Source organism: Fulmarus glacialis, unplaced genomic scaffold (assembly GCF_000690835.1).
Source record: "Fulmarus glacialis isolate BGI_N327 unplaced genomic scaffold, ASM69083v1 scaffold2645, whole genome shotgun sequence".
Taxonomy (NCBI): domain Eukaryota; kingdom Metazoa; phylum Chordata; class Aves; order Procellariiformes; family Procellariidae; genus Fulmarus; species Fulmarus glacialis.
In genome coordinates, this window is record NW_009214713.1 from 23,361 (window position 1) to 47,383 (window position 24,023).

Genomic DNA, 24,023 nt, shown 5'->3' on the forward strand with positions numbered 1-24,023 from the left:
CTAGCGCGATGCCCCAGCAGCCTTACGCAGCAGTGCTGATGCATGACACCTCATTGGGAAAATACCAAATTTTCTCTTCTTCTGCACGGAAACCATCAAACATACACAAAAACACTCTATCAAAGCCCAGCCTCTCCTCAAAAGATGCAACTTTAAAAACAGTTTCTCATTTCAAAGGGTCCAGCGCCTGGACGGTCGCTCACTTCTGAGTCTGCTCAGCAGTGCGCGTCTCACGCCCATTGCAGTAGATGCTTCACACCCTAAAAATGCCATCCAGGGCCAGGCCGAGATCCCTACGTCTGCTGTACATTGAGCCACCGCCGTTCTGTGTAGCACACCTCTCTCGTAAATTGAAAGTCAGAACAGTTTATCTTTGCTGAATGCCCCTAGAGAAACAAAAACACGAAACGAAAAGATACAACGCTGAACGGGTGCGATGAGATGCGAACAGCTGAGTCAGAACTTGGTGTCTTTTTTTTTTTTTTTTTTTTCCTTTTCTTTTTTAATTCCCTGAAAGAGATCGCCAAGGAGGGTACTGTCAGAGCTGATGCCATCAGAGAAGCCTTCCTGTCTCCGGAGATCAACAGAGCGCTCTCCCAAAGAAACCTGCACCTTCCCTGGGAATTTACTGCTTCACAGCAAAAATTCGGAAAGCGTTTCCATCTGAACGATTCTTCAAGCTGGAGAAAAAAAAGAAAAAAAAAAACATGTAATGAACCAAATGCAGGCACTGCAGGACCCAAAGTGTAACAGACCCACAGGTAACTCCAGATTTCTTCGGGGTGCACTGCCTCAGCATGCTGGCTCTGTGCTGATGTGGCCCCACCAGGAGCAGGAAAAAGGTAGAGGATAAAAAAAAAAGAAGAGGCACAAATTCACGAGTTTGCTTTTATTTTATGCTTTCAATCCAAATCTCCAGTGCTAATGCCAACAAAAGTTGCTGGGAAGCAAAAGCCTCTCTTACAGTGCTAGCTTCTATCCAAGGAACACTGTGCTCCCTTATGCAGGGATTCAGGCATAAAGAGGAACATGTTTTCCTAAAAACAGTTGTCAAAGAGGCTGGCAAGTTCCCAGGGCCTGTCTGGCCCATCTCCTAGTGCTGGCGACGGGAGTAGCCAGATCAGCTTACGTTAAATGACAATAAATATGTACATTCATTTTCAGCCTGCAGAGGTGCCCCCAACAGCTCTGCCTCCAAGCTGCCGGGGGTGGCTGCGTGCATGGGGGCAAGGGGTCTTTTCTGTTCCCAGCCCTTATTTCCTCAGCTCTGCTGGGCTGCAAAACCTCAGGAAAAAGGCAAAATTTTCATATTCCCACAAAATAAACATTCCAACAAGAGCAAAGACTCAGTAAATCTTAAAGGCAACTTTTCCCCAAACCTGTTTGGGTATGTATCTTTACCAAAGGTTATTTCCAGTGTCCTAAGGGGTAAAGGTTTTCAACTTGATCTTTGAAAAGCTATTTCACTCTCCAGTGGATCTCACAGCACGAAGGTGCTCCTTATTGCTGAGTGTAAATAATACTTCCCAAGCCTTCATACTCATCCCTGCTGCGAGAACGTCTTTGGTTTCCCTCACCTCCTAGATCAGCACCTGGTGCTCATATTGCATGTCACTGCTAGCGGTAGAGTTTATTCTTAGCTAGGGCAGAGTTTGCCATCCAAGTAAAAAGTTGTCTGTTAGTATAAAAGATAAGTGAAAGCAAAACAGAGATGGAAGAAAACTCATACGAACAGGAGGTTTGTCACCTAAATCCAATCTACCGAATTGCAAATCACAGAACTGCAAAATGCTGACCCTGATAGAGCTATACTAAAGAAGCCCATATTTAATGCCTATAGCTTTCCTGTCTTAGTCTATTTTTATTTTCTGAGATGCTCTACAGCATTCTGGGATATTCATTATTAGAATAAAAACAGGAAACTTTTTTGGATTTGTTACGATAATTATAAAAGACGAACTAGATTGAACAGACAGAGCCATGTTAGCAGTAACCAAAACCCCCCACAATAGTGGGAAATTCTATTTTTGCAAAGATAGCTCTGAGAAGTCAGTACCATCACAGCAATATCTGAAAAAATACATCACAGACTGAAATGGAAGCTTCATATTAGAAAGGACTGAAGGACATTGCGATCATCTGCAGGTGCAGGATTTTGGAAGCGCTGACTTGCAATTCAACACTGAAAGCAGCAAAGTTAGCCCAAAAGAAACTACAAAAAATTGTAAGGGTGGCAAACCCATCTTCAAAACCTATTTGATCATGTCTCTATAGATTGATTTACTCAGGCTTCTTTCAAAGAGAACCGAAGAAATTAGTTAACAAATACAAACACATCCCACACCCCAGAATTGAATGGAAATCCCAATTATAAAGCATGGCCCAGGCTGAAAGCTGCAGAAATACCTGTGCTTATCTTTTAGTGTGATAAACACATACAACAAAATGTATTAATTCGGACTCATACTGTAATAAAATAAACCAAGGCTTAACAACATTTCATACCTGTCACACCAATCTGAAAGCAGCTACTCACTTGTGGAAGGTAAGAGCAGGACAACACGCTCTATTTGTTTGCATCTCAAAATTCACAGTGACACTGTTAAGTCACATATTTCCAATCCACCAGCCTTTCTGCCTGATATCTGCTGACTTTGACGTACAATTGAACACGCAGTCGAGAACAAAAGGAAAGTACAAAGGAAAAAATCCCACCTCTCAGACTGGACTCCGTTCTTTAAGGAGCCAACGTAACTCTTCTTCTTTTCTACAGGCATTACGTCCACAAAACCACCTCTTTCGTCTGGAATGACTCCTGCGTGCACTGCAGTTTTGCAGATACTGGAGCTCTGAAAAATATTTAATTATTTTGACTTACAAACTGTCTAGATTTTATAGCTGGAGATTTACCGTCCCCATCAGCAACAAGGAAAGCCAGGGAATAAAAAAAAAAAAAAAAAAAAATAGTGGAATGAAAAAGCTATGAAACAATTCTGTCCTTCTTATGGACAGACGAGGGATAAAAGATGTCATGGAATAGATCGTGCAGGTATGTCATAAGCTCCAGCAGCAAATACAAAAACAAAATGTGTGTAAGAAGATCCACCACCACCGCAGAGGACAAGCAGCCTTTCCACCACTCCCTTCTGCGGTGGAGCTGCGCCTGGGAGATTATCCAGGGCCAAAGCTGAATCGGGGACAACTTTCCAGCCAGCGCCTCTTGGGTCTGCACCAGAGAAACTGCTGCGGTGAAACCCTTTGCTAGTGACCAGCCGCCTCAGCAAAGTTTATTCACCCAGTTGCTTGAAAAGCAGATGCTTTTCCTGAATTAAGGTAAACGACCACCAATTATCCAGGACAGTTCACATCCTTCTTTCTAGGAAAAACAGAAGGACTGCACCCATTGAGCGGTGTAGGTTTTGGACAGGGACTATCCCATAAGACAACACCGAGTACAGATGGAGATTCACACTTCTGAAAAGACTAAAGCTTCTCTACTGCAGATCGAGCCGTTACCCTGCTCTCCAAGATGTGCAGAGTCAGAAGGGCTGGAGGAACACACAACGCTAACAACTGATGACTAAGCTCCCAAAGCATCCAGAAAAGAGAGCAAAAGCAGAGAAGGCTTAGGCGTAGTATAAACTTGGCCATCAACCCTCTAGAGGATTTACATACAGCAAGCTGGAAAAACAAAAAGCAAAAACCAAAAAGCTTTGCACAGGGAACGGCAGCAGGTGAAAATCCCAACCCCATAAGTTCCCTGATGGCTAAAAACCAAACTACCACAAAACCAGCGCCGAGGGCAAACCTTCCCGTCGCGTACATACAACACGGATCGTGCTGTTTCATTCTCGCAGCCATATATGGCAGGTTTGCCTTGTCCCCTATATATTTATCACTTTGGATGGCCTATCTCTTGGCAGCTCTCTGACTTTTGAGTGCCAATTTGGTATTTTGCTTCTATATATGGTCAAGGGAGCAAGGGAACGCTGTGTTTGGAAGATATGCTGTGAATTCACCCTAGTACGCGGTGGGAAATCTGTAAATCTAAAACTGGCTCATAAAATTAAACTGTCCTGAATCAATTTGCAACACTCTCCACTGGGAAACATCCTAAACGATGTTCTTTTGAAGGCGTTCCTGTTTTTTTTTCCAGGACTTGCTGTTCCGCCGCTTACTCAAAGCTTTGACCAACAGGCTTTTTATTGCCTTACCCCAAACCTCCCCTTATCACTCTGTTGGATTACAGCCCTCTCATATCCTAGGCCGGGCTCTGCTTTGATTAATTGATTGCAGAGCTTTTGGAAGATGAGACATTAGTAGAATATAAGGCTTTCCCCTCAAATTCAAAAGTACAACAGCTGTATGGACAACGCAACGGCTTTCCGTGGTGTAGCCCCTTGGGATGCTCTGGGAGCATTTCCTGACGAAGTGGACTCTGAGGCATACACCATGAAACGACAATACTTTTTATTAGCTATTAGCAATAATCTGTGACTATGAGTTTAATCACCCATAATTTCCTCATTAGTGTGACCGGTTTAATCATTAAGTTCGTATCTCTTGAGAGCTGAGCCACCCAACTTGGTTTGCTCTGGTGATAAACGCCTGCCTCGTTACGTAGGTGTTTTATCCTCCTCCAACTAATTGCCGCACAACTGTGGATAAAAGACTTTACCTCAAGAGCAGAGAACTGTTTTCTCTCCCAGCTCGACAGGGCTCCTGAGCAGGGACAGGGACGGGTTTCCCTTATGTCACACTAGGAGCCAGGCAGAGTGACAAATGACAGTGTCTCGTGAAACTTAAAAGCTCTTTTACAGCCTTGATAAAGACCCCCAGGTGTTCACGCAGCTCCAGCATCACCCCAGAACTGGTCCTGTCCACATTAGCAAGAGCTGAGTTTTATTTCCTAGGCACAGTCAGGTGTTCATAGAATTCCTCCCCCCCCGCCACCCTCCTTTTACATGGCAGGGTAAAGAACTTTGCTGCAATGTGCCACCAGGGAAAAGAGGCAACAAATTTTCTGTTCCCCAGCCAGCTGCTTCTCGTACTGATTTCGGCACTGGAAGGATGCTGGATACGTCGTCCCCCCGCACCCCCGACGTGCTGCTTCGGGCTGCAAACCCTGCATGCAGGCAGCAAGTCTGTTCTCACCAAGAAGTAATGCTATTCGGTGGAAAGACCTGGGATTTGGGCATGAACTATTCCCATAGCATATTTTCTTGCATTTTGTTCATTTATCCCAAATGTTAAGGCTCCTCTATGCTCCCGTTCCACAGTCTTATTCATTTCACCATGAAGAATTTCCTGCACTGCTTTTTAAATCAAAGCCTGTCACTATCTCTTTGTGCTTTAAGCCACCAGGAGTACCCAGGAGATAATCTTATAAACACACAATCCAAGATAATTTTATAATGACGAGTAAAAAAAAAACCCGATCAGAATGCATTTAAAGTGGTTGAAAAATCCCTTAACACAAACCGAGGTAGTGGCCGCCTACGACCCCTGAATAAAAATCAGACTTATCTCATAAAAACTGCCAATGCTTCACGTCCCAGCTTTGCTCTTCACGGCAACACAAATTTTCACATGCCTTCCTGGGATCATGTAAATGCAAACGCTACCTCAGGCCAAAAGCACAGTGAATCAGGTCCTTACACAGAGTGGCCAAGCATTTTTGCCAACACAGCTTGGACCATCAACTCCTTACCTGCCAGAGCATTTAGCAAATCGATGTTTCGGAGAAGGTGCTGAAAGGCCAGAGGCCACTCTGCAGACTGGAAACAGGGCAAGATGCTTCTTTTTCTTTTAGATTACTTATTTAAGAAGACACAGTTGGGGCACTAGTCCCCCCAGGGCCATGAAGGTGCCGTGAAGCCAAAGAGCCCTCCCAGAAGACTAGCGCTTGTCCCATCCAGCTTATTCTCTGCTTTAATCGTTCCTCGGCCGCGGGCTGGGGTTAATTCACAGCATCCCCTCCCGGAGGGCACCCTGCACAGCCCGTGCTCCCTGGGAAAAGCCTTTGCCCGAACTCTCCCTGCACGGCACGCGTGTTTCTCTTGCCAGCTTTCCAGCCTGAGCATTTCTCAGCGTCAATACCTCTCCCTGCGCAGCGTGTTTCACAGCCGCCTCAAACTCCTTTTTCCCAGCTGGTTTCACCTGCTTTGCTACCAATCTCGCACTCTCGTAAAAACCTAAACGCTTTCCTTATGACCACGCTATTAGAAGAGTAGTCCAGACAAAGGTTGACCAAACCCTCTAGGAAGTGGCCAAATACTTTTTTTTTTTTTTCCCTCCTATTCTATTTTCCTCCCAAATCACAGTCCATGCCCCCCGTTTACGAAACAATACCCAGGGGGTACGGTAGGAAATGGAGCTTGCGATTCATTAAAGGACACTAATCCTTTTGCGTCAGTACAAATCAGGGAACAACGCCAGCCCGGGATGCTGGTCCTCGCCTGATACCCTAGTAATCGCAGCCGGCGTTCGGGGGTAATCTGAGGTAGTTTTGTCCTCAGTAAAAGAGAGAAAACTATTTCCCATTTCCTGCAGGTCGGAGCACGCACCGAGGCAGGTACCGCAGGGTGGCAGCTGCCCGATGAATTTGCATGTGAGCTAGTCTAGGCTAACCTGTTTGTGCAGCTCTACCTTTAAAAAAATTGGTCTGAAGTAAAATAAAAAATAGGGTTTTTTTTTTAAATTGCTTTCAAAATTGCTTGCCCCAAATTATTGTATGATTTCTGCAGGATGTTTTTTCTCAGGAGTCTGCAAAGCTCCACGGTGACCCCAAGCTGGGGGTCCATGATCTGCCGACTGCTTCCCCCAGGCCTTCAAAAAGCCCGTCCCTACAGGCTACCCACACCAGCCAGGGAGCTGGCATTTCTAAACACAACCTCTGACAGAAGGAAAAAAAAAAAAAAAAAGGAAAAAAGAAAAAAAGAAAGAAGCACCCGCAAATGGAAACGTTGAAACCCGGTTTTTAGAGGCTTAATATTAAGAGATTTCCAGAAAATGACTCTTTGCCTAGTTTTAGCATCAAGTCTCTGCTCATCCCTATGAGCAGAGTTTAGAAAAACAAACCAATAAAACCAACTTGCATGCTTTCTTTCCACTGCTCTGCGCTGTGCCCCGACTGCTCAAAAACACTGTTCAGCTCCCAGAAAGAGGAGGACGGGGAGGGGGAAGAAGGCCTATTTTTGCCTATATAATGTGATAGTATATAATAAAAGTATATAATATAGCACATAATAAAAGCCCTTCGGTGCTCATCTGCAGATCTCGAAACGTTGCAGAGGCAGGCAAGCGACCTCTTCTCCCAGCCACTGACCCTGAGGCGTGGAGAGGTTAAGTGACCTGCCCAAGTCCATACGAATAAGTCGGTGCCGGAGAGTAGAAAGGCTCCCCAAGCCCACTGACCCCAGCCCGGCGTAGTAGCTGTTGCACTTTGTTGGTGGTACTTCTTCCTTCATCCCCATTTACCCCATCCCCCCACGGCAATGACCACGCAGAGTTTGACCGCCTTCCCTAAATCGCAGAGGGTGACCCCAGCTCCGCGATACAGACGTCGTGATACGCGGGGTCATCAGGGAAAGGAGCGTACTCACGTCTGCGTAAACGTTTGTGCCAAACACCGGTGCCCAGTACGATGGCTCGTCTTTACAGTGGGCTGGACAATAAATCCTAGAAAACAATTTATTCATAGTTATTCTCTATATCAAGGCTCAACAGGAAAGCAAGCTGCATTCTTGGGAGATTTCAAGTGCCTGCATCTGGTCTGCAGGTGGCAACAGTGAATTTAATTATTTGTTCCCCTCAGATGACATTCGGTAGTTACCGCAGAACTGCAAATAGAGGGGTTTAGACCAGTAAAAGAGGGATTGGTCTTTTATGACATTTTCAAAGGGGACTACCTATATTTTTGCACAACGCTGGGCACGTAATTATTTGCATGTGTTTGCCACGGCTTACACCTGCACCAAGCAGCTTTCTAGAACAAACTTCTTCCATGTTTTAAGGTGGAAGGGAAAACCACATCCAAAAACGAGCAGGTGCAGGAGAATAAAGACAGAGCGCAAAGTTGCACGGTCATACGTAGGGGTGTGCTGAAACGGGATCGCGTAGCCTGGCTTATACGTTACTGAAGCAGTCCAAAAACTTAACATGAATTTTCTATCGTGATGTCAAGAAAAGCACGCTGGCAGGAGGAAACGCCATTCCCAACCCCCTCCTCCAGTTCATCTGGTAAAATCAGCTCCATTCCAAAAGGGACCTCAGCATCTCGGCATCCTCCACCCTCAGAGCAGAGGAGGTTTAAGCTGAACATAAGCAGGCTCGTGCTCGTGGCGCACAGTTACCTTGGGCAATGGGTCACCGGCTTTTTGAACTCGCACAGCTCAGCTACTGTAGTATAACAATCCAGCGTCTGTGCTGCGGAAATAAATATGGAAAGGCAAATTACTAGACCTAATAGCTCAGGCAGCTGCAGAAAACTCAGGTCACGCAACACATCTGGTGAGACCCATGTCCAGCTGCGGGCACCGGGAGGAAAGCTGCTCGCTCCTTTACCAGCAGCATGCACCCAGGAGAGGGCTGACCAGCTCTCCAGCAGAAATCCTGCTACCATACTACCATGTGGCCTTAAAAAGGTCACAGCTTTCAAAAGAGAAAAGCAGCTGACCCACAAGACGGTGTATTTTTGCTACAGCTCTAGACGTGGAGTCCAAAGAACCTGACACCTATAGTTTTCCCTGAAAGTGGATCAAGTGGATCTAATCAAAATTTTGATTATAGGTAGTAGGAATTATTCAAAGATATTCAGAAAGCGGGAATTGTTTAAAAAGTAGAACTCCATAGTATTTATTTATATGCTTATCATAAATAAGATGACTCACTGTTACAAATAATTTCATATGTACTCTGTGTTTCATTATACTATCAGGTAATATTTTTTTCAGTTTTTATCCAGTGTTCACACTAGACCAAGGCCTTCATACAAGGATGGCTCAACTTCCATCACTCTACTTGCTTGGCACTGCAGCTGATGTTTGGATCCGACCGTGATCCATCATCAGGAGATGCTGCTGGAAATGGCCAGTTATCACCTTTTTCTGTACCTTCCTCTTGGATCCCCACAGAAAAATGAGGTGGTTGATGGTGGAATTGCCCATAATGGGTGACGGATTGCCATTCTAGGGTTTAGTTGTGATACTGAACTATTTGACGTGACCACTTATAATGACAAAGAGCACTGTAAGGAATGGTGTTTTCAAGTATCCCATAAACAACAATGGTCTTCCCAACTTTTAAGACTTACTTGTGACTTTGGAAACCATGAACGCATTTGAAGGCTTACTTTTCCTGCAAAAGAAGCAAACACACACATTTATTAAAAAAAAAAAAGCATACTGGAATTACTTGAATCACTATGTCTACATATGAGTAACAAAGACAACTGAACATCTGCTTATATTTAAAGCAAACACAAAAACTTTTCCATGAAGGTAGTACCTAAAAGACTCCACGCCGTTCCTGGTAGACTTCACAAAAGCCGGTGTCCTCCCCTTCCTCGTGATATCAACCAGTCCTCCTTTATTGTCCAGGATGCCGTAATGAATTGCAGCACGACATATGCTTGACGACTGACAAGAGTACAAATACAAAGAGTATGTGAAATAAATCTCATTCACAGTGCAATGCTGATCAACCGCTGTGCAAAAAATGAAGAAATAAAACCACCACCAAAGCGCCAAATGGAAAATAAACTGAGTACACTCCTTTGGAATCTGGTTGTTAAATCTTACTCTCCCAACACAACCTTATTCTTCTATTATTATTACTGCTTTAAGCACTGCCTGGTTGAATGGCAAGCTTTTTTTAAATAACAAAACCGTACATTTAGATACAATTTAGAAGAAAAGCAGCATTGGACATTAACAAGCAGTATGCAATATTTCCAGTTCTCAACAAAATAGTCAAACCCAAAATATTTCTGCTGAAACCACTTGGAGGCGGCGGCTGTCTGCAATCACAGAAGTTGCAGGGCAAAGATGTATCATGGGCGATGCAGTCACGCACCAACAGTGAGAATGGGGAAAGCAAACATGCTTTTGCACAAAAACCCTTTTATCTTCAACCTTTCTTCACCCCAAAAGTAGTTTTTATGGGAAAACTGTGCCATGCTTTATTTATAAATTATCTTGCTAATTCAAGATCCAGCAAATCAGCCCAAAATATTATTTAGTTACAACATTTAACAGTGTTTTTCGTATAAAGTTTCTGTTTAGCATGACAGAAGAGACCTTTATACGAGCTGTCTATTGATCCCCATCCCTCACTTTCCATGGGTTTCATCACACATTAAGGGCATTCATGGCAACATCAAGTCTGGAATCACTTTGCCTTTCCAGACTGCTTCGTTTTTCATCACCAAGATGAGGAAAATACAGATAATCTTTATTAGCACCATTTTACAGCACCACAACCGGAGAATACGAAAAGCCAAATTGCACTAGAATTGTTGGCATTTCCCATTTCTGTTATTACCGCTAACTCCCCACAAATTACATCTATGAGCTATTAAAAGGTACTTACACTCTCATAATAAAATGTTCCAAAGATCTTTCCCTTACTGTACAAGCAGCCAGCTGGGCACAAATACCTAGTAAAGATACATATCTTTGAGGGTGGCGAAAAAACAATTCAAGAAAAACAGACTTTGACTCTATTTCACTTAATAGTCATTCCATTCATTTCACGTAACTCTTCCATTTAAAAACAAGATTGCAAAATAGCTACTTTTTAAAACAGTTTCTCCACCCTCCTTACAAGCCCGACCAATATTTAGATTCTGTGGATTTGGTTTTTCTCCAAGTGATAAACTGTCCCGTTCTTTGCAGAAACCTTAACTAGAAGTTCTTGACTGGCTGGGAGGGGACAAGCCATGAATTATTGGTCTGGCTTGGGCAGCGGTGGAATGCATGAAAAAGGCTCAAAAGCGACTGCCAAAATTTATTAAACGATTTTGGACACCTGGAACTGTGGGTCATCATGGCAGAATAAAATAAACCGAGTCACCTTATTGCTAGCCTTGGCTGAAGGCTTTGTATTAAGAGAAATTAAGGGTTTTTTTGTTTATTTGGTTTGTTTCTTTGTTTTCTGGGTTTTTTTGTTTGTTTGTTTGTTTTTAAAGAGATCTACCTGGATAGTCACAAAAAATACATAGTATAGCCTATCCTATGTTTGCAAGAACTGGACAATTTTTAGGCCACTTTTTTCCGCAGCGCTCCAAGAGGTAACAACAAAACACTACCTGTTGCATGTTGAGCCTCTGCATTTGTCTCTCATCTTGGTTTCGCAGGTAATGACTTGTGCTGGGGAGAAAAAAAAAAGAAAATAAATGAATTTTAAAAAGGAAAGGGACTGCCACAGCCTGCTCTCGAGCTACGGAGATGAGCAACCACCATGCATCCTTCCTGGAGGTCTTTGGTGCAGCGAGATAAAATCTTATCACCGACCAACCAGCCTGCAGCAGTTCGTGCCTCTTTGGCCCTTCACCTGAGACAGGTGCCTTTGGAAATATCAGCAAGGAAGAAACGTCTGACAGCCGAAGGCTTTGATTTACAGCCTGAGGTCGGCAGCCAGAGCTCTCATTCTCCATTTAATTACAGACTCTTGAGATGCTGGTAGATAAACTTGAAAAGGATGCGTTGGCTTGCCTCCTGGTTTTCACAATAAGTCTCTTTTAATTAAGAGCCATTAGAAAACAACTGAGGAAGTACTACCGGCTCCACAAATAACTTCAGAAATCTTCCCAAGCAAGAAATAAAAAGGAAACAAATTAAAAAAAAAAAACCCAGAAGCTGCAAAGGGGGTAACTGCTGAGTGTAGAGTATTTTAACTGGGAAATAAAACCAGTATTTCCTAAAGTGATTACTGATCTGGGGACCTTCGGTTCATCCCCATTCCCTGAGATGTCTTAAAAAATTGCAGATTGACGTGCCGAAGGCACAAGTGGCTTTTGGAAGCTTTGCTCCCCACTTCTGGCAGGCTTCTGCTATAATTAACAGCGAATTTTCACACAGATTACCTCCCCCTCCACTCAAACATCCTCCCAGTTATTTTTTCCCCGAGCCTCCTCATCGCTTTCTACACCTTTTGCCATAGAGGTACTTTGAAACTTGTAGGAGCTGAAAAACAAAGAAGCCATCTTACTCATGTAGGAGTCCGGGATGGTTTTCTTGGGCTTGATGGGTTTGCTGGGCTTGCTTTCGGGAGGGTAGAACCGCGCTGGCTTTTGCTCCGCAACCTGCGAAATCTCCACTTCGTTAGTCTCATCCGTCTCAGTGATGGCGGGATCTTCGTAACGGTAATCTTCTTAGAAAAGGGGATTAAAAATAATTACAGCGTGTTCGCATTGATGGGGAAGTCGGACAGGTTCGTATTTTGAGAGAGGCGATTTAATTTGATGAGGATCTGCTTTTAAATAGTGGGAGACTCAACGGCCGTTAACGGCCGCGCAGGGCTATTGCAGCCCCAGGAGGGGAGATCTGCTCCTCTCCCGCTCCTCAGCGCACGAAGCGGCATTTAGAGCGTCTTACAATAAAGGTTTGAAATGATCCCCGCTAATTAGTGAAAAAAAAGTGCTGCTGTTTCTTCTTCTGTTTCCCATACAGCTCTTTCTGGAGGAAAACACAAATTTGCTGAAGGGCGTGTGCAAGAAGAGGGCCCTCGCGTTTGGGAAGGTGGCTGAGACCTCTTCTCCTCCCGCCTGGGTTTGCTTCTTCAAACCACCCCGTCAGCACGGCTTCAGCCGCTCCTCCGGTAAAGCACAGGTCCTGCTACAGCACGACCCTGGCTTTAGCGCCTGCGGCGGGTTTATCCCGCGCTTTACCCGTCGACGGAGAACAAGCTGCCTGCTCTTGCAAAGGGATTTGGGAAACGGTGCCAGCAAAATTCATTCTGCTTGGCCGGTCCCACCCGAAACCCTCTGCCGCTCTCATCCTCGGCAATGGGGAGAGGAACGATGCGAACAAAGGGATGATGGACGGTGGCTCCGGGAGGGCTTTCTACCACCGGGGCATCCCCTCCCCTCTCCCCGCTGCAGCCCATCTGCACCCCGGGGACCCCCCGCAACCCCAGGCTAAAAATGATAAATGCAACGTTGCAGCAAAATAAGCCTTTGCTTTGGGCAGCTCTCCAGGGAACCTGCCTGTTTCTAAGAGCCCAGTTCTCTGTGAAGCAAAACACACGGGAGAAGAAAAGCGCCCTCGATGCACGACCCCAGAAAACCCTGCGTGCTGGGGGGATAGCACTGCTTCACGGGAGATTTCAGTGTGAAGAATATTTTTTAGATTTTTTTTTTTTTTTTCCAGGAAGAGCATCCATGATCCCCTCCTCTCCTCCAAGAGACACGAATCGCTATATTCATTTTGCAGCCGTAAAAACCAAGGTGGGGAGAGAGAGAGAAAGAAACGCTCGCCCCCGGCCCCTGAAGGAGCGGGGCGGGCGGCCAAGCTCTGCCCACCCACGTCGCCTCCTGTAAGCGCTGGAGAACATTCCCTTCCCAAACAAACCCCGCGAGGACGGGATCGCTCCTGCCCGCAGCTCAAAATCCCGCTGGAGCTCCCGAGCCAAACCCACGTAAGCTCAGAGCAGCTCCCCCCCATCCGAGCGCTCGCCCTCATTTTCACCGGGGAAAACGCGCCGAATCCGAGCCCCAGATTTTAAGCAGTTCGGGGCTTTTCGATTTCAGCAGTGGCCACCGATTTACCACGTGCTGCGATGTCGAAATATTAAGGATGGCTAATTAAAAGGTGCGTAAAGCTGCGGCTGCTTCTAATTAAAAGTTTCCAGGCGTAAGTTTGCCCCAGCCTTTTCCCCAAGCTCCCCACCACGTACCTTTGTAGCAGAGGTTGTTCTGGCAGCCGCCTCCGTAGCTCGGCGGGCACTCGGAGCACGGGCGGCCGGTCTTGTACGGGGCTTCTCCGATCCAGTTGCCCCTGCGAGCACAGGAGCAACGCGCACCCGTCAGACACCCAAATACCCATCCAAGCCCCCGAGACCGCCTGGCACTAAGGGAGTGGGGAAAATGGGTGTTTCTGCTGTGCTCATCCTTGGATAGGGGATGTAAATAGGGAGAAGAAGGCCTGTCCCTGCTCTTCCCCTCCCCGTGCTGCTCCAGCGAGAGCTCAGCGGGCTCAGGGGCTGCTGCCTCCCATTTGCCCGGCGCTTGCCTTCACCTCTCTTGTTCATCAGAGCCACCCACCATTTTCTGCAACACCCCCAGGCAGCTGCACGGGCCAGGCTGGAGCACAGCTCTTACCATTGAAAAATTGCTCCATTTTCCACCTGGAACCATTTCCAAACAGAAATACATGGACCCTCACGCCAGATCACCTGGGAAGCAGAGCAGCGCTTTGCACTTTCTCCTCACCCAACCCGGCATCCTCAAGTCCCCAGTTTTGCCTCTGAGGTCGCAGAAACATCGTCCTGGCCCAGAGCAACTCAGCAAAGACTAAACAACCAGCCCAGGAAAGCTGGTTGTAAGAAAAATGTTCCTCCTCATTTCACCTCCAAGATGACATTTTTAGGGGTTTACTTAGATAAATTGCATCCAATATCACTTTTACATTAAACTCCAATATAAATACCGCGATCTTCTGTAAACAGAAGTACATCAATGGATTACTGCATTTTCCTCAAGAAACTACCCAGAAACAAAAGCCCTTTTTGGCACTCTGCACTGCAGACTTCAGGGGCTGAGAAGGTTGAAGGAGCCAGAGTTCAGCCCATGACTACGAACCCTTTGGTTATTGCTCTTTCAGCTGTCTCCACCTATAAGGCTAGATGAGGACAATGCGCACCGATGCCAGAGAGAAAAGATTAAGCAGAAACTGCAGAAATAGAGTATTTTTCCATCCAGCAGCCCTGAACGGATGACGTACAAATAGCCCAGCCTGCTGCGGGAGCTCCACGGGAGACGGTGCGATCCCATATGAGGAGCAGGTTATTAAATCCCAACCAAACCACAGGCATCGCGTGCTCAGTAGCTAACGTGGGGAGGGGGGCTTAGACAACCCACCCGTAGGGCTCTGCCTGGATCGTGCTACGAGCTCTGCACCCGCACATCTTATTTCTCTGCGTTATTCCGCCCTACGATCTCCAGAAGTCAGATGCTCTCCAAGCCACTCCATTTGTGTATAGTGATTTCCCTATTTCATTTTGTTGCTAAGATTTAAATCGCCAAGGACTTGGAGTGGGAATGTTTCTCCTATTAGCCATTAAAGCAGAAAATATTAATTGCCATTGCCAGGGAGGAAACTTCTCCTGGATGTAGTAGTCAAGAAATGCGATTTTCATGTTGAAATTTAACCAAACCACTGAGTTGCATCAGTCAAGATTTAGCTACTTCACTTTTTTTTTTTAAGCCACGGGGAGCTCATCGGGTCTGGGATTTATCTCTTCGCGGCTCCCTGCAGCAGGCCCCAGCTCGCTTCGCCTCCACCAGCGACTGCTGCAGGGCTGGCTTTGCACGAGGCAGCGGGGTGTTTAAACCAGCAGGTTTAGCAGGGAGGGGGGTGAAAAACGTGTCGTGATACGGCAGCCTACCTGGCTGCCGGAGCAGCGCGGAGCGGCCTTAATCACCAGCCCATCCCCTCCCGCCCTCCCAGCAGCAGAGAGGAGCAAGCCTGGCTTGGCAGCACACGCCAGCTCCGTCCCGGCCATCTCCTGCTCCTCCTTCCCATGGCAGGAACATCAAAGCTCCGGCCTGGCCCCGGCCCCTCATTCAGTTTTCCAGGCAACGCTCAGAAGTCTTGAACCAGCTCTGTGCTGCCGTCTAAAGAGAAAATTTAAAGCCACAACCACCAGTCTAGACTGCCTGAAATCTCTTCCCCAGATCCTGGGCTAGTTAAGCAACCTGCCAGTTTTAGGAAAGCTGGAGAGAGCCCAGCTCATCTGCCTTACTTCGGCGAGTAGTTGCAGACCAGGTAGACGGCGTTCTCCCAGATTTCTCCCCAGACGTTCATCTGCTTGCAGACGTTCACGGCACAGCCGATCTTGTTCGTCGTGGCCCAGACTATCTGCAAGTGCAACGCAGTTACTGAAAACAAGCGAACGACCCCTCCGCGGGCACAGGTTGCAGTGACAACTGGGACATGGGGGGGATGCAGAGAGCACAGATATAAGAGCCCTTTGTCTCCTTTACCTGGGTGTAATGCGTGCACATAGAGCCGGTGCATTTCTCTGGGCACCACGGGTTGCACTCATGAGGATACGGGTACGTGTAATCTTTAACTTCGTCGTACCAAGACTGGACATGGAAAGCTGGAGACCGATACCTAAGGGAGCAAAGACCGGTCGCAGCTGAAATCACCGAGGTCTGGTAGAAGTTTTCAAACACCACCTGTAGCCTCTTGCCATATTGTCAGCTCAGATTTTTTAAATACAAGTTTTGCTGATTTTTATATAAAATTTCCGAAGTTTCATTCATTGAGAAGGTGTTGCTTGAAGAACCCAGTAACATAGTCAGAACAGAAAAAAAAATCTCACGGAAAATGTTAAAGATTATTTTTTTCCCTCAGATTCACAGCCCGGTCTGACCTTCTGTATTATTTATAGGTTTGACATGCTCTTCAAGTGCCGCTGACCTGAAATGTCCTCCTGACTTTTCCACACAACTACAAAAAACTTCTCGTTTGGCGGAAAGCTGTATTTTGAAAGTAAACAGAAGTTAAGGTTTGCCAAACATCTTAAACCGAAAGCCATCGCGTACCTATTTTACCACCAGGCAATTTGCTAAATCTGGAAGTACGCTAGCAGTTAATACCGTAAGACCTTTGAAAGCGAGCGGCCTTTTTCACGCTCGCATCACACCAAGGGTTGGTGCAGAACAGCTGATGCGCTACACACGTACCCCACCTTTTATTGCAGCAGCTTCCCCCTGCGCTGCTTTGTGCAAGCTATGCACCAGATGTTGCAGTCTGTGCCAGCACTGATGCTACTTGTGCTGTTTGGGGGAACACAAATAGCGTTAAAACTACCTATAGAAATCATATGCGTTTTGCATGCCATGTACCCAGTGAGCAAACAGAGCAATCTGCAAATTCTGTATCAAAGGAGAGCAGTGCTTCAAACCCACTACTTTTTATTGCTTTCAACAGCTCACATGAAGCAAGCGGCCAGAAATACAAATGATATCATTACCAACTGGAGCTTGTTTTTTCAGCCAACTCTTCATTAAAAATCATTCATTAGAAGTATTTTAAAAACATTACTTTCATGATGTCATTAAGTGAATACTTTCCGAGTCCTATTTTACAGGAGAGGAAATTGAGGCAATCAAGTTATGGCCCGTTCCTGAAAAAACTGAGATAAATCTAATTTCTTTTTCCTCTCAGTGACTGCAAAGGGAGGGAGATTGGATCTACCTCCATCAGTAACCCATGGCCATCTTGAACGCTCTCAGGAGAGCCAAGAACAGCCTGATCTTTTGACTTTGTTTCCAATGGACTAACTACTTTCCAATCATTATTTAATTGTGCCAACAAAAACAGGCCCAATTTTTATATCAGGCCAATTTCACACCAGCAAATTTCCATTGCTTTCAACCAAGTTTTACCTGATTTACAACAAGCATAACTGCATTTCCACCCATTAGGGCTCCTGAGCACGTACAAAATGTTTGCTATACAAAGCAAGCTTAACCTATACAGGCTTAATGATAGGTGCTCAACAATAAACAAATTGCACCACGAGATGGAGAGGCAAAGCCATTTGGAAGCTTTAACATCAGCTTTCCAAGCTGAGTTAACAACTCTAGGTAAAAACCTTCCCCAGGATGTTGAAAAAAAAAAATCTGCAAAGTGGTTTCAGTAAAGAGAAATTAGGAGCTGGATAAATATTTATGGGAAATATAGCAAGAGATAATTAAAAAGTTTAGAGCAATGAGTTCTGAACTCGCAGCTAAGTCCAGACATCGCTCCTGAGAAACTTCAGCTTTCAGGCGGTTCTCAGCACGGTGCCAGAAACCCCCCTGAAACAGCAGATTCAGGAGCAAGGGTTACGGCTTCCGTAACTGTTCTCCTTAGGCAGTCAGAGGGCCCTCAGGCACGTTACAGCTGCAGTACCCGGAGATGCAGATAAATGGAATAACCCACATCAATGTTGGTTTGCTGGGAACAGTCGGCTGAAGGTGGCTGCAGATGTTATCACTATAACAGCAATACCAATTATTGATTCTCACCCTTTCTCCCATCTCCCCAGTGCTCTGCTAAGCATCAACAAGGCAAACCTTTCCAACTGGCTCTAAATTGCTCTTTGCAATGAGCTGGTAGCACCCCAACTCTTACCTGCCCCAGTGAACCGCCAAGTTCTGCCCAATTGACCTGATGAGGGCACTAGGCCCGTGGTCCCAGATGCACTGCTGAGCCCAAGCGTGGGCTGATCTTTCCAGCTCATCATCCCAGGTCTGCAGGGGGTGGGAAGAGAAAAGAACAGGTCAATTTGTCATCTCAAGCTTATTGGATCAAGAGACACAACCAACAGCAATTAGAGGAGAAAGAGGGACTAAATGACAGCTCACCTCTGGTGTCTGGGCTGTCCTTGTGAAGCCAGCATATTTTAATGATGTGCCCTGACCTAAAAGCAAGTTTCCCAAGATGTCCCTCTGCCATGGGAACGCAGGGCACTAAAGGGTGTATTATTTTTCCTGCTTGATGTCATGCTGCTTAGGAGATGCTCTGCATAGGTCAGCAGAAAACAGAGCCGGTAAGACCTCAAGAACCCATCTAGACTATCCACGTTAAAAAAAACCAAAACCAAAACAAAATCCATCAAGGACAGAGATCCAGCGCTTCCTCATGACACCTATTTCTGAGATCTGCAAGACTTCTAACTCACAGTCAGTGCTCTGATGTAGCTGCAGCACGATTTTCCGTCCATTATCCTTACCACCAGGACATCTCCTGGCTTTCCCATCAAGGGGAACTCCAACAGTAGATGTGCTCCTGCCCTTCACTCCCGAGACAGGTGGAGATTTTTGGCCCAACCTCTTGAGCAAGGGGTGTGGGTCTGAGCCTCCCGGTCCCATCTCCCCTTCTCCTTCCAGACTAACTGCTGAGTCCACCCATGGATCGAGTCAAATTTGACAGAGGTGGCAAAGCCCCAGAGCTGTTAAGCTAATATCACTCTCACTGAAACAGGCATCAGGTTAGAAGTGACAAATCCCGTTTATGTTCCCACTGAGGGAAGGACGTTGGTGTGGGATCAGGTCTCACTGAGTTATCACCCAGCTGTAAGCCAAACGAAAGCTCAAACACGATACAAAGGCAAACAGGAGAGCAGGCTTCATTGGCTCCACCGCCCAGGAGTGCGTTTGTTTTAAAGGCCAGATTTGCTGGACCCAGTAGACAGTGCCCTGAATTCATTGTGTAATTACTGACAGCTGGTCTATTCAGAACAGTCCTCAGAGGATAATTCGTTGGGATTAAAATATTACCGCACATTCCTACAAATGAAACCAAAGAGAAGAGAGGTCTTGTAACGTGTCTCCAGCCCATTCACGTGCCAGCACAAGATTATGTCCTCTTTGGACATTTACCATCGCAACCAGCTGGTCTTTCCAAGTCCTATCTTCTCCAGAAGAAAAGCAACTTCCTATCTGAAACATATCAAAGGACCTGTCAGAGCCCGTTTGGAGGACTGGAGGGCATTTAGGCTCTCAAACACATTTTAAAAACATCAAGTGCTCCTTCCCAGTAAGTATCTGAACACAGTCTCGGGCAGTTATAACTGGGATGGGGAGGCACCGCATGTCCCTGGCTAAGACGACAGGAAAACGCAGTGTCTCCTGGAACTTGGTGTGTCTACACTATCTTCACAAGGCAAATATGAGCTCATCTAACTGAGCTAACAACCCAGACCTCCAAGAACAGCTTATCATTAAGCACGCTCAGCAACCCAAATTCCGACAACATCCCAGAGCTGCTCTGAGCTCATCAGCTTGGCTTTGAACTGACCAGCGGCCAAGCAAATTCACGTCAGTCTGCAAAACCCCGTGCGGACACAGCTCTGACAGAGGGAATAAAACCATTTTCCGTCTCAGCTCTCCAGCTCCTTGAAGGTATATGGGATCTAACCCACCACACACACATTTCCAAACCTCTGTTCAAGCAGACTATTGCAATTGTGCCTAGACACACAACTTTTTGTGGTCTCCCACTTTCTGCACCAGGCAATGACCAGCCACAATTCGCCTTCCCATCCAACACATAAGCCACAGAAACTCTCCCAAGACGTTATGCGCTGCTAGTACTTCAGACTTTCTAGCAGAGCATTATTCCCTGCAGCCTCAAAGGTGGAGACGTTCCAAATCTCCTAATTTAATGCAGAGACGTTATGAGCAATAGTCCATTAAATGGAAATTGATGTGAACATATGCATTACATCTTCCTTTGATGCCTACGGATAAAATAAACGAACTCGGACAAAAGATACTCAACAGGCAATTGGGAATGAACTACATCTTTGCATGGCTTTGTGCTTGATGAGTAGAGAAGCTCTTTTCTGCGGGCATCAGATTACAAAGCCATCCCATTTAAATTAGAGCTGTTATTTGCCTCTTGCTTCTCAGACGTGAATGCGGTCAGGAGGCTGGAATTATTTCAGAGCAATAAACATATCAAAAAAAAAAAAAAAAAAAAAGATATTTCAGACTTTCCCAGCTATGCTTGCAAGAAGTCTTTATGCCAACATTCAAAGCAGTATCGAGGAAGACTGCTGAAGCCAGAGGGGCAGCGTCTACGCTCAGTTTCCTCCTCAAGCAGAGACTGAGAAGCCTTCAGTTGTGTGAGATTCCAAGTGATTTAGCACATGGACTCTCTTTTTTACTCCTGCAAATTTGTAGCGGCCTTTCAAAGTACAGTATCCACTGTACACGTTAAATACGTGCACGGCATACACACACTATACTACAGTTTGTAGGCTCAGATTCAGTAAGAACGTGCCCCACAAGGAGTCCATTTGCTCAGCCTAACTAGTTTGTAAACCCAGCCCTAGACACCTGAGTTGTAGTGAGCAATTCACTCGCTCATTTTTCCCCCCAGCTTAGACTTTTTGCAATACCGGCAATTTACTTTTAGAAGTGGCACGAGAGTCCAGGACTGACATGTACTGGCAGAGACTTGGACATGCTTTGCTGACCCACACAGAGATGCTATCCCATCCTGACAAGGAGAGTCACCACCCTGCAGTTTAGAGGAAGGATGGATACCTTAGACATGAAAAAAACCTATTTTCCTTCCAACAATCTGCACTGAGAACAATTTCGTTTTATCCTGTCTTTGAGGTCTCCGCAAGAAGAAAGATTTCTGCCTTTCATGACTGCTGAAAGCCGTCTGACTAAGCCATCTTAAGAGGTCAAGATGTCTCCGAAACTGTTATGTCCTCTTTACTCTGGGTTCATTAACAAGGAGTTTGTTTTGGTCTTGGCACCCATCCACTGCCGTGACTGCTGTTATAAAGTCCAAACACACCGTGGAAGTGTCAATTGTAAAGCTGTTACAGGGATTAAGGTAATTCTGTATTTGACCAACTTTGTCAGGAAGATGGATACTGCTCACTCATTTTCCATTAACACTGAATACCTATGCTAGTTTTCAATTAATTATACAAACCCAGAAGGAAAACTGTTTATTTCTTCATTTCTTGACTCCACTTTACCTTTATCCTGTATGTATATAACTCTTTTGATCTCCAGATAAGTCATGGGACTCACTGTGTTACTGCTTTCTTATTAACAGCCTCCACTGACTGAAGTTCATCCTATAGCAGACAAATACGTCCCTTTCCTGGAATACATTAGCTCCCCTTGCCACTTTGGATCACTTAAATACGTCAGGTATGAAGCTGGGAGAAAGGACTTTCACAAGGCAGTTTTGGAGGTTGATGGGCAAGAACAAGTTCTACCTACTTAGCCACAAATTAGCACCACACCTCGCCGGTGATGCTCCACACTGGCACCGAAGGAAAAAAGAAAAGTTTATCTACAGTACTAAAGACAGACCATCCTCTTAAACGAGTCCAAATGAGAAATGTCCTACGCAGAACAAAGGATTAAAGTGAAATTCACGTTCAGAATATACACAGCATTTCCAAGTAATATTGGGTAAACACGAACACATGAAAGACTGATTATAGCCTTTCCAAGTAGCACCATCTTGTACTCAGCTTCTTTCTTCCCAGCATAGAAGGCCCTTTCATTTACCCTCCATCACCCATAAAAACCACTAGAAAAGCACACCGAGCAAAGGCAAACACAGAAGCGTAACCACGCTGCAAGCGCAAACAGCAGTCGGCCAGTGGACAGTCCGCAACGGCAGCCCTCTCAGATCCTCAGAGCCAACCAAAACACCTTTGGCTTTCTCATGCTTTGTGTTTACTTTCTGGAAGTTAATCAAGTCACCTCTTCTCTGGCAGTCCCTTGCAGGCAGGATAACGTGAGAGCCCGCCGAGAGACACACAAAGCACCGGTTCTTAGAAAGGCGTGCGATTTCTGACAAAAGACCAGCAGTGTGAATGCTAACGAGGACCAACCGATGGGCAGCTGTCCTTCCTCACTGTCCTCTGCTCGCCCTTCTCTTTTCCTTTCCCCTACAGTCCCAAAAGGCAGGATTTTCCATTTGCAGCACTCATTTCAGCACAGCTGGCAAACAATTTTATATTACTTTTAGTGTACTGTTTCTTTTACCCTTTTGAACACGGTCTTAACAAATCATTAATCATTTAATCTGTCAGCAGGAGCGCACAGTTGAAGTCAGGCTAGTTTCAGTCACAACTATATTTGCACATTGGGAAAAGGCAAAAAAAAAAAAAAATTTGCCTACATCATTTGCTGGCCCCGCAATATTTTGATGGCATGTCAAAAATAGCTCAAAGTACGGTCTGTGGCATCAGGTGAAAAAAAAAAAAATATTCGTCTGAATTGTTGATGGTAAAGGTATATTTCATACTCATACTTTTAAGTTCTCCCTCTGAAACGGGAGAATACATTGACCAAACTTTTATTTTGGTTTCTTGAACTATGAAAAGCCAATAGCACTGACCCATCCACCCGTGAAGTCCCAAAGTCTTTCCAGCTATTTCCAGTGATCGAAATTCTTTGCAGATGGAGCCACATTCCTCAAACCCTGTTTCTCCAAGGTGCTGAGCAGATTCCCAGGAGCATCATGGATGCTTGGCTCACATTGATAATCTCTGGTGATCAGGGTATGACAAAAGGGCAGATGCTACCTCCAGCGTTGGGCGGTAGCTGATGGCAACCCGAAGACCATCAGAGGTTTCTCTGAGCAGACTGCGGTGTCCCGAAACACCAGTCACAACGGTCTGAAAACTTTCACAGGGAGAATGTGGGTTAAACACTAGGGAAAATTTGATGCTTTTATGACATTAAGGTAATGGAAGAACCTGCTGAGGCAGGCTGTGGAATTACCATCACTGGAGATGCGTCCAGGGCTGGGCCAGGCTCTAGTTTATGAATAATGGAACCAGTTCTGAAACTACGCAGCGGATGGACTCGATGACCCGTTAGTGGCCCTTTCCAACCAAAACAGTCCAATGATCTAAAGCTTCGTTCACTGTGGAATGAAACTGCTCCGGGAAACCTCTTGAGAAAAACTTACTTTAGAGGAAATTTGCTACACCTCTTGCACCGTAAGGAAAATTAAAATAAAGTTTATAAAAAAAAGAAGGTAATAATGAAGTTAGGTATCAGGAGCTAGACTCACCATGTATTCCATATTAGAGGCCACAGGGTACACTTGACCTCTCAATTTATTGTGGAGCATCAATATCTCCTGTCTGTCTGAGAATAAAATGGCTCTCTTGGATCTGGAGTGAGTTTCCTCATCCTGGTATTTACTCAAAATGCTCTCCAGGTGACTTGAGTTGGGCAAGATAAAGCATTCGGCTGCCTTTGTCAGGAGCAGTACCCATCCAAGAGGAAGGATCCAAGGCAGGACAGGATTCAT

The 24,023-nt window shown here is 45.6% G+C and overlaps 1 protein-coding gene across 1 annotated transcript; it reads right to left on the reverse strand.

Moving 5' to 3' along the window:
• Positions 1-480: 480 nt before the first annotated feature.
• On the reverse strand, positions 481-24,023 carry CRISPLD2 (cysteine-rich secretory protein LCCL domain containing 2). The gene is made up of 14 exons (XM_009578641.1): positions 23,781-24,023; positions 18,348-18,466; positions 16,205-16,337; positions 15,964-16,079; positions 13,897-13,997; positions 12,211-12,369; positions 11,309-11,369; positions 10,591-10,657; positions 9,508-9,638; positions 9,314-9,357; positions 8,355-8,427; positions 7,605-7,680; positions 2,716-2,849; positions 481-680 (listed from the first exon to the last, which is right to left on the reverse strand). The coding sequence occupies exons 1-14, from the start codon at positions 24,021-24,023 to the stop codon at positions 626-628; spliced, it is 1,512 nt and encodes a 503-aa protein (XP_009576936.1). The 3' UTR covers positions 481-625.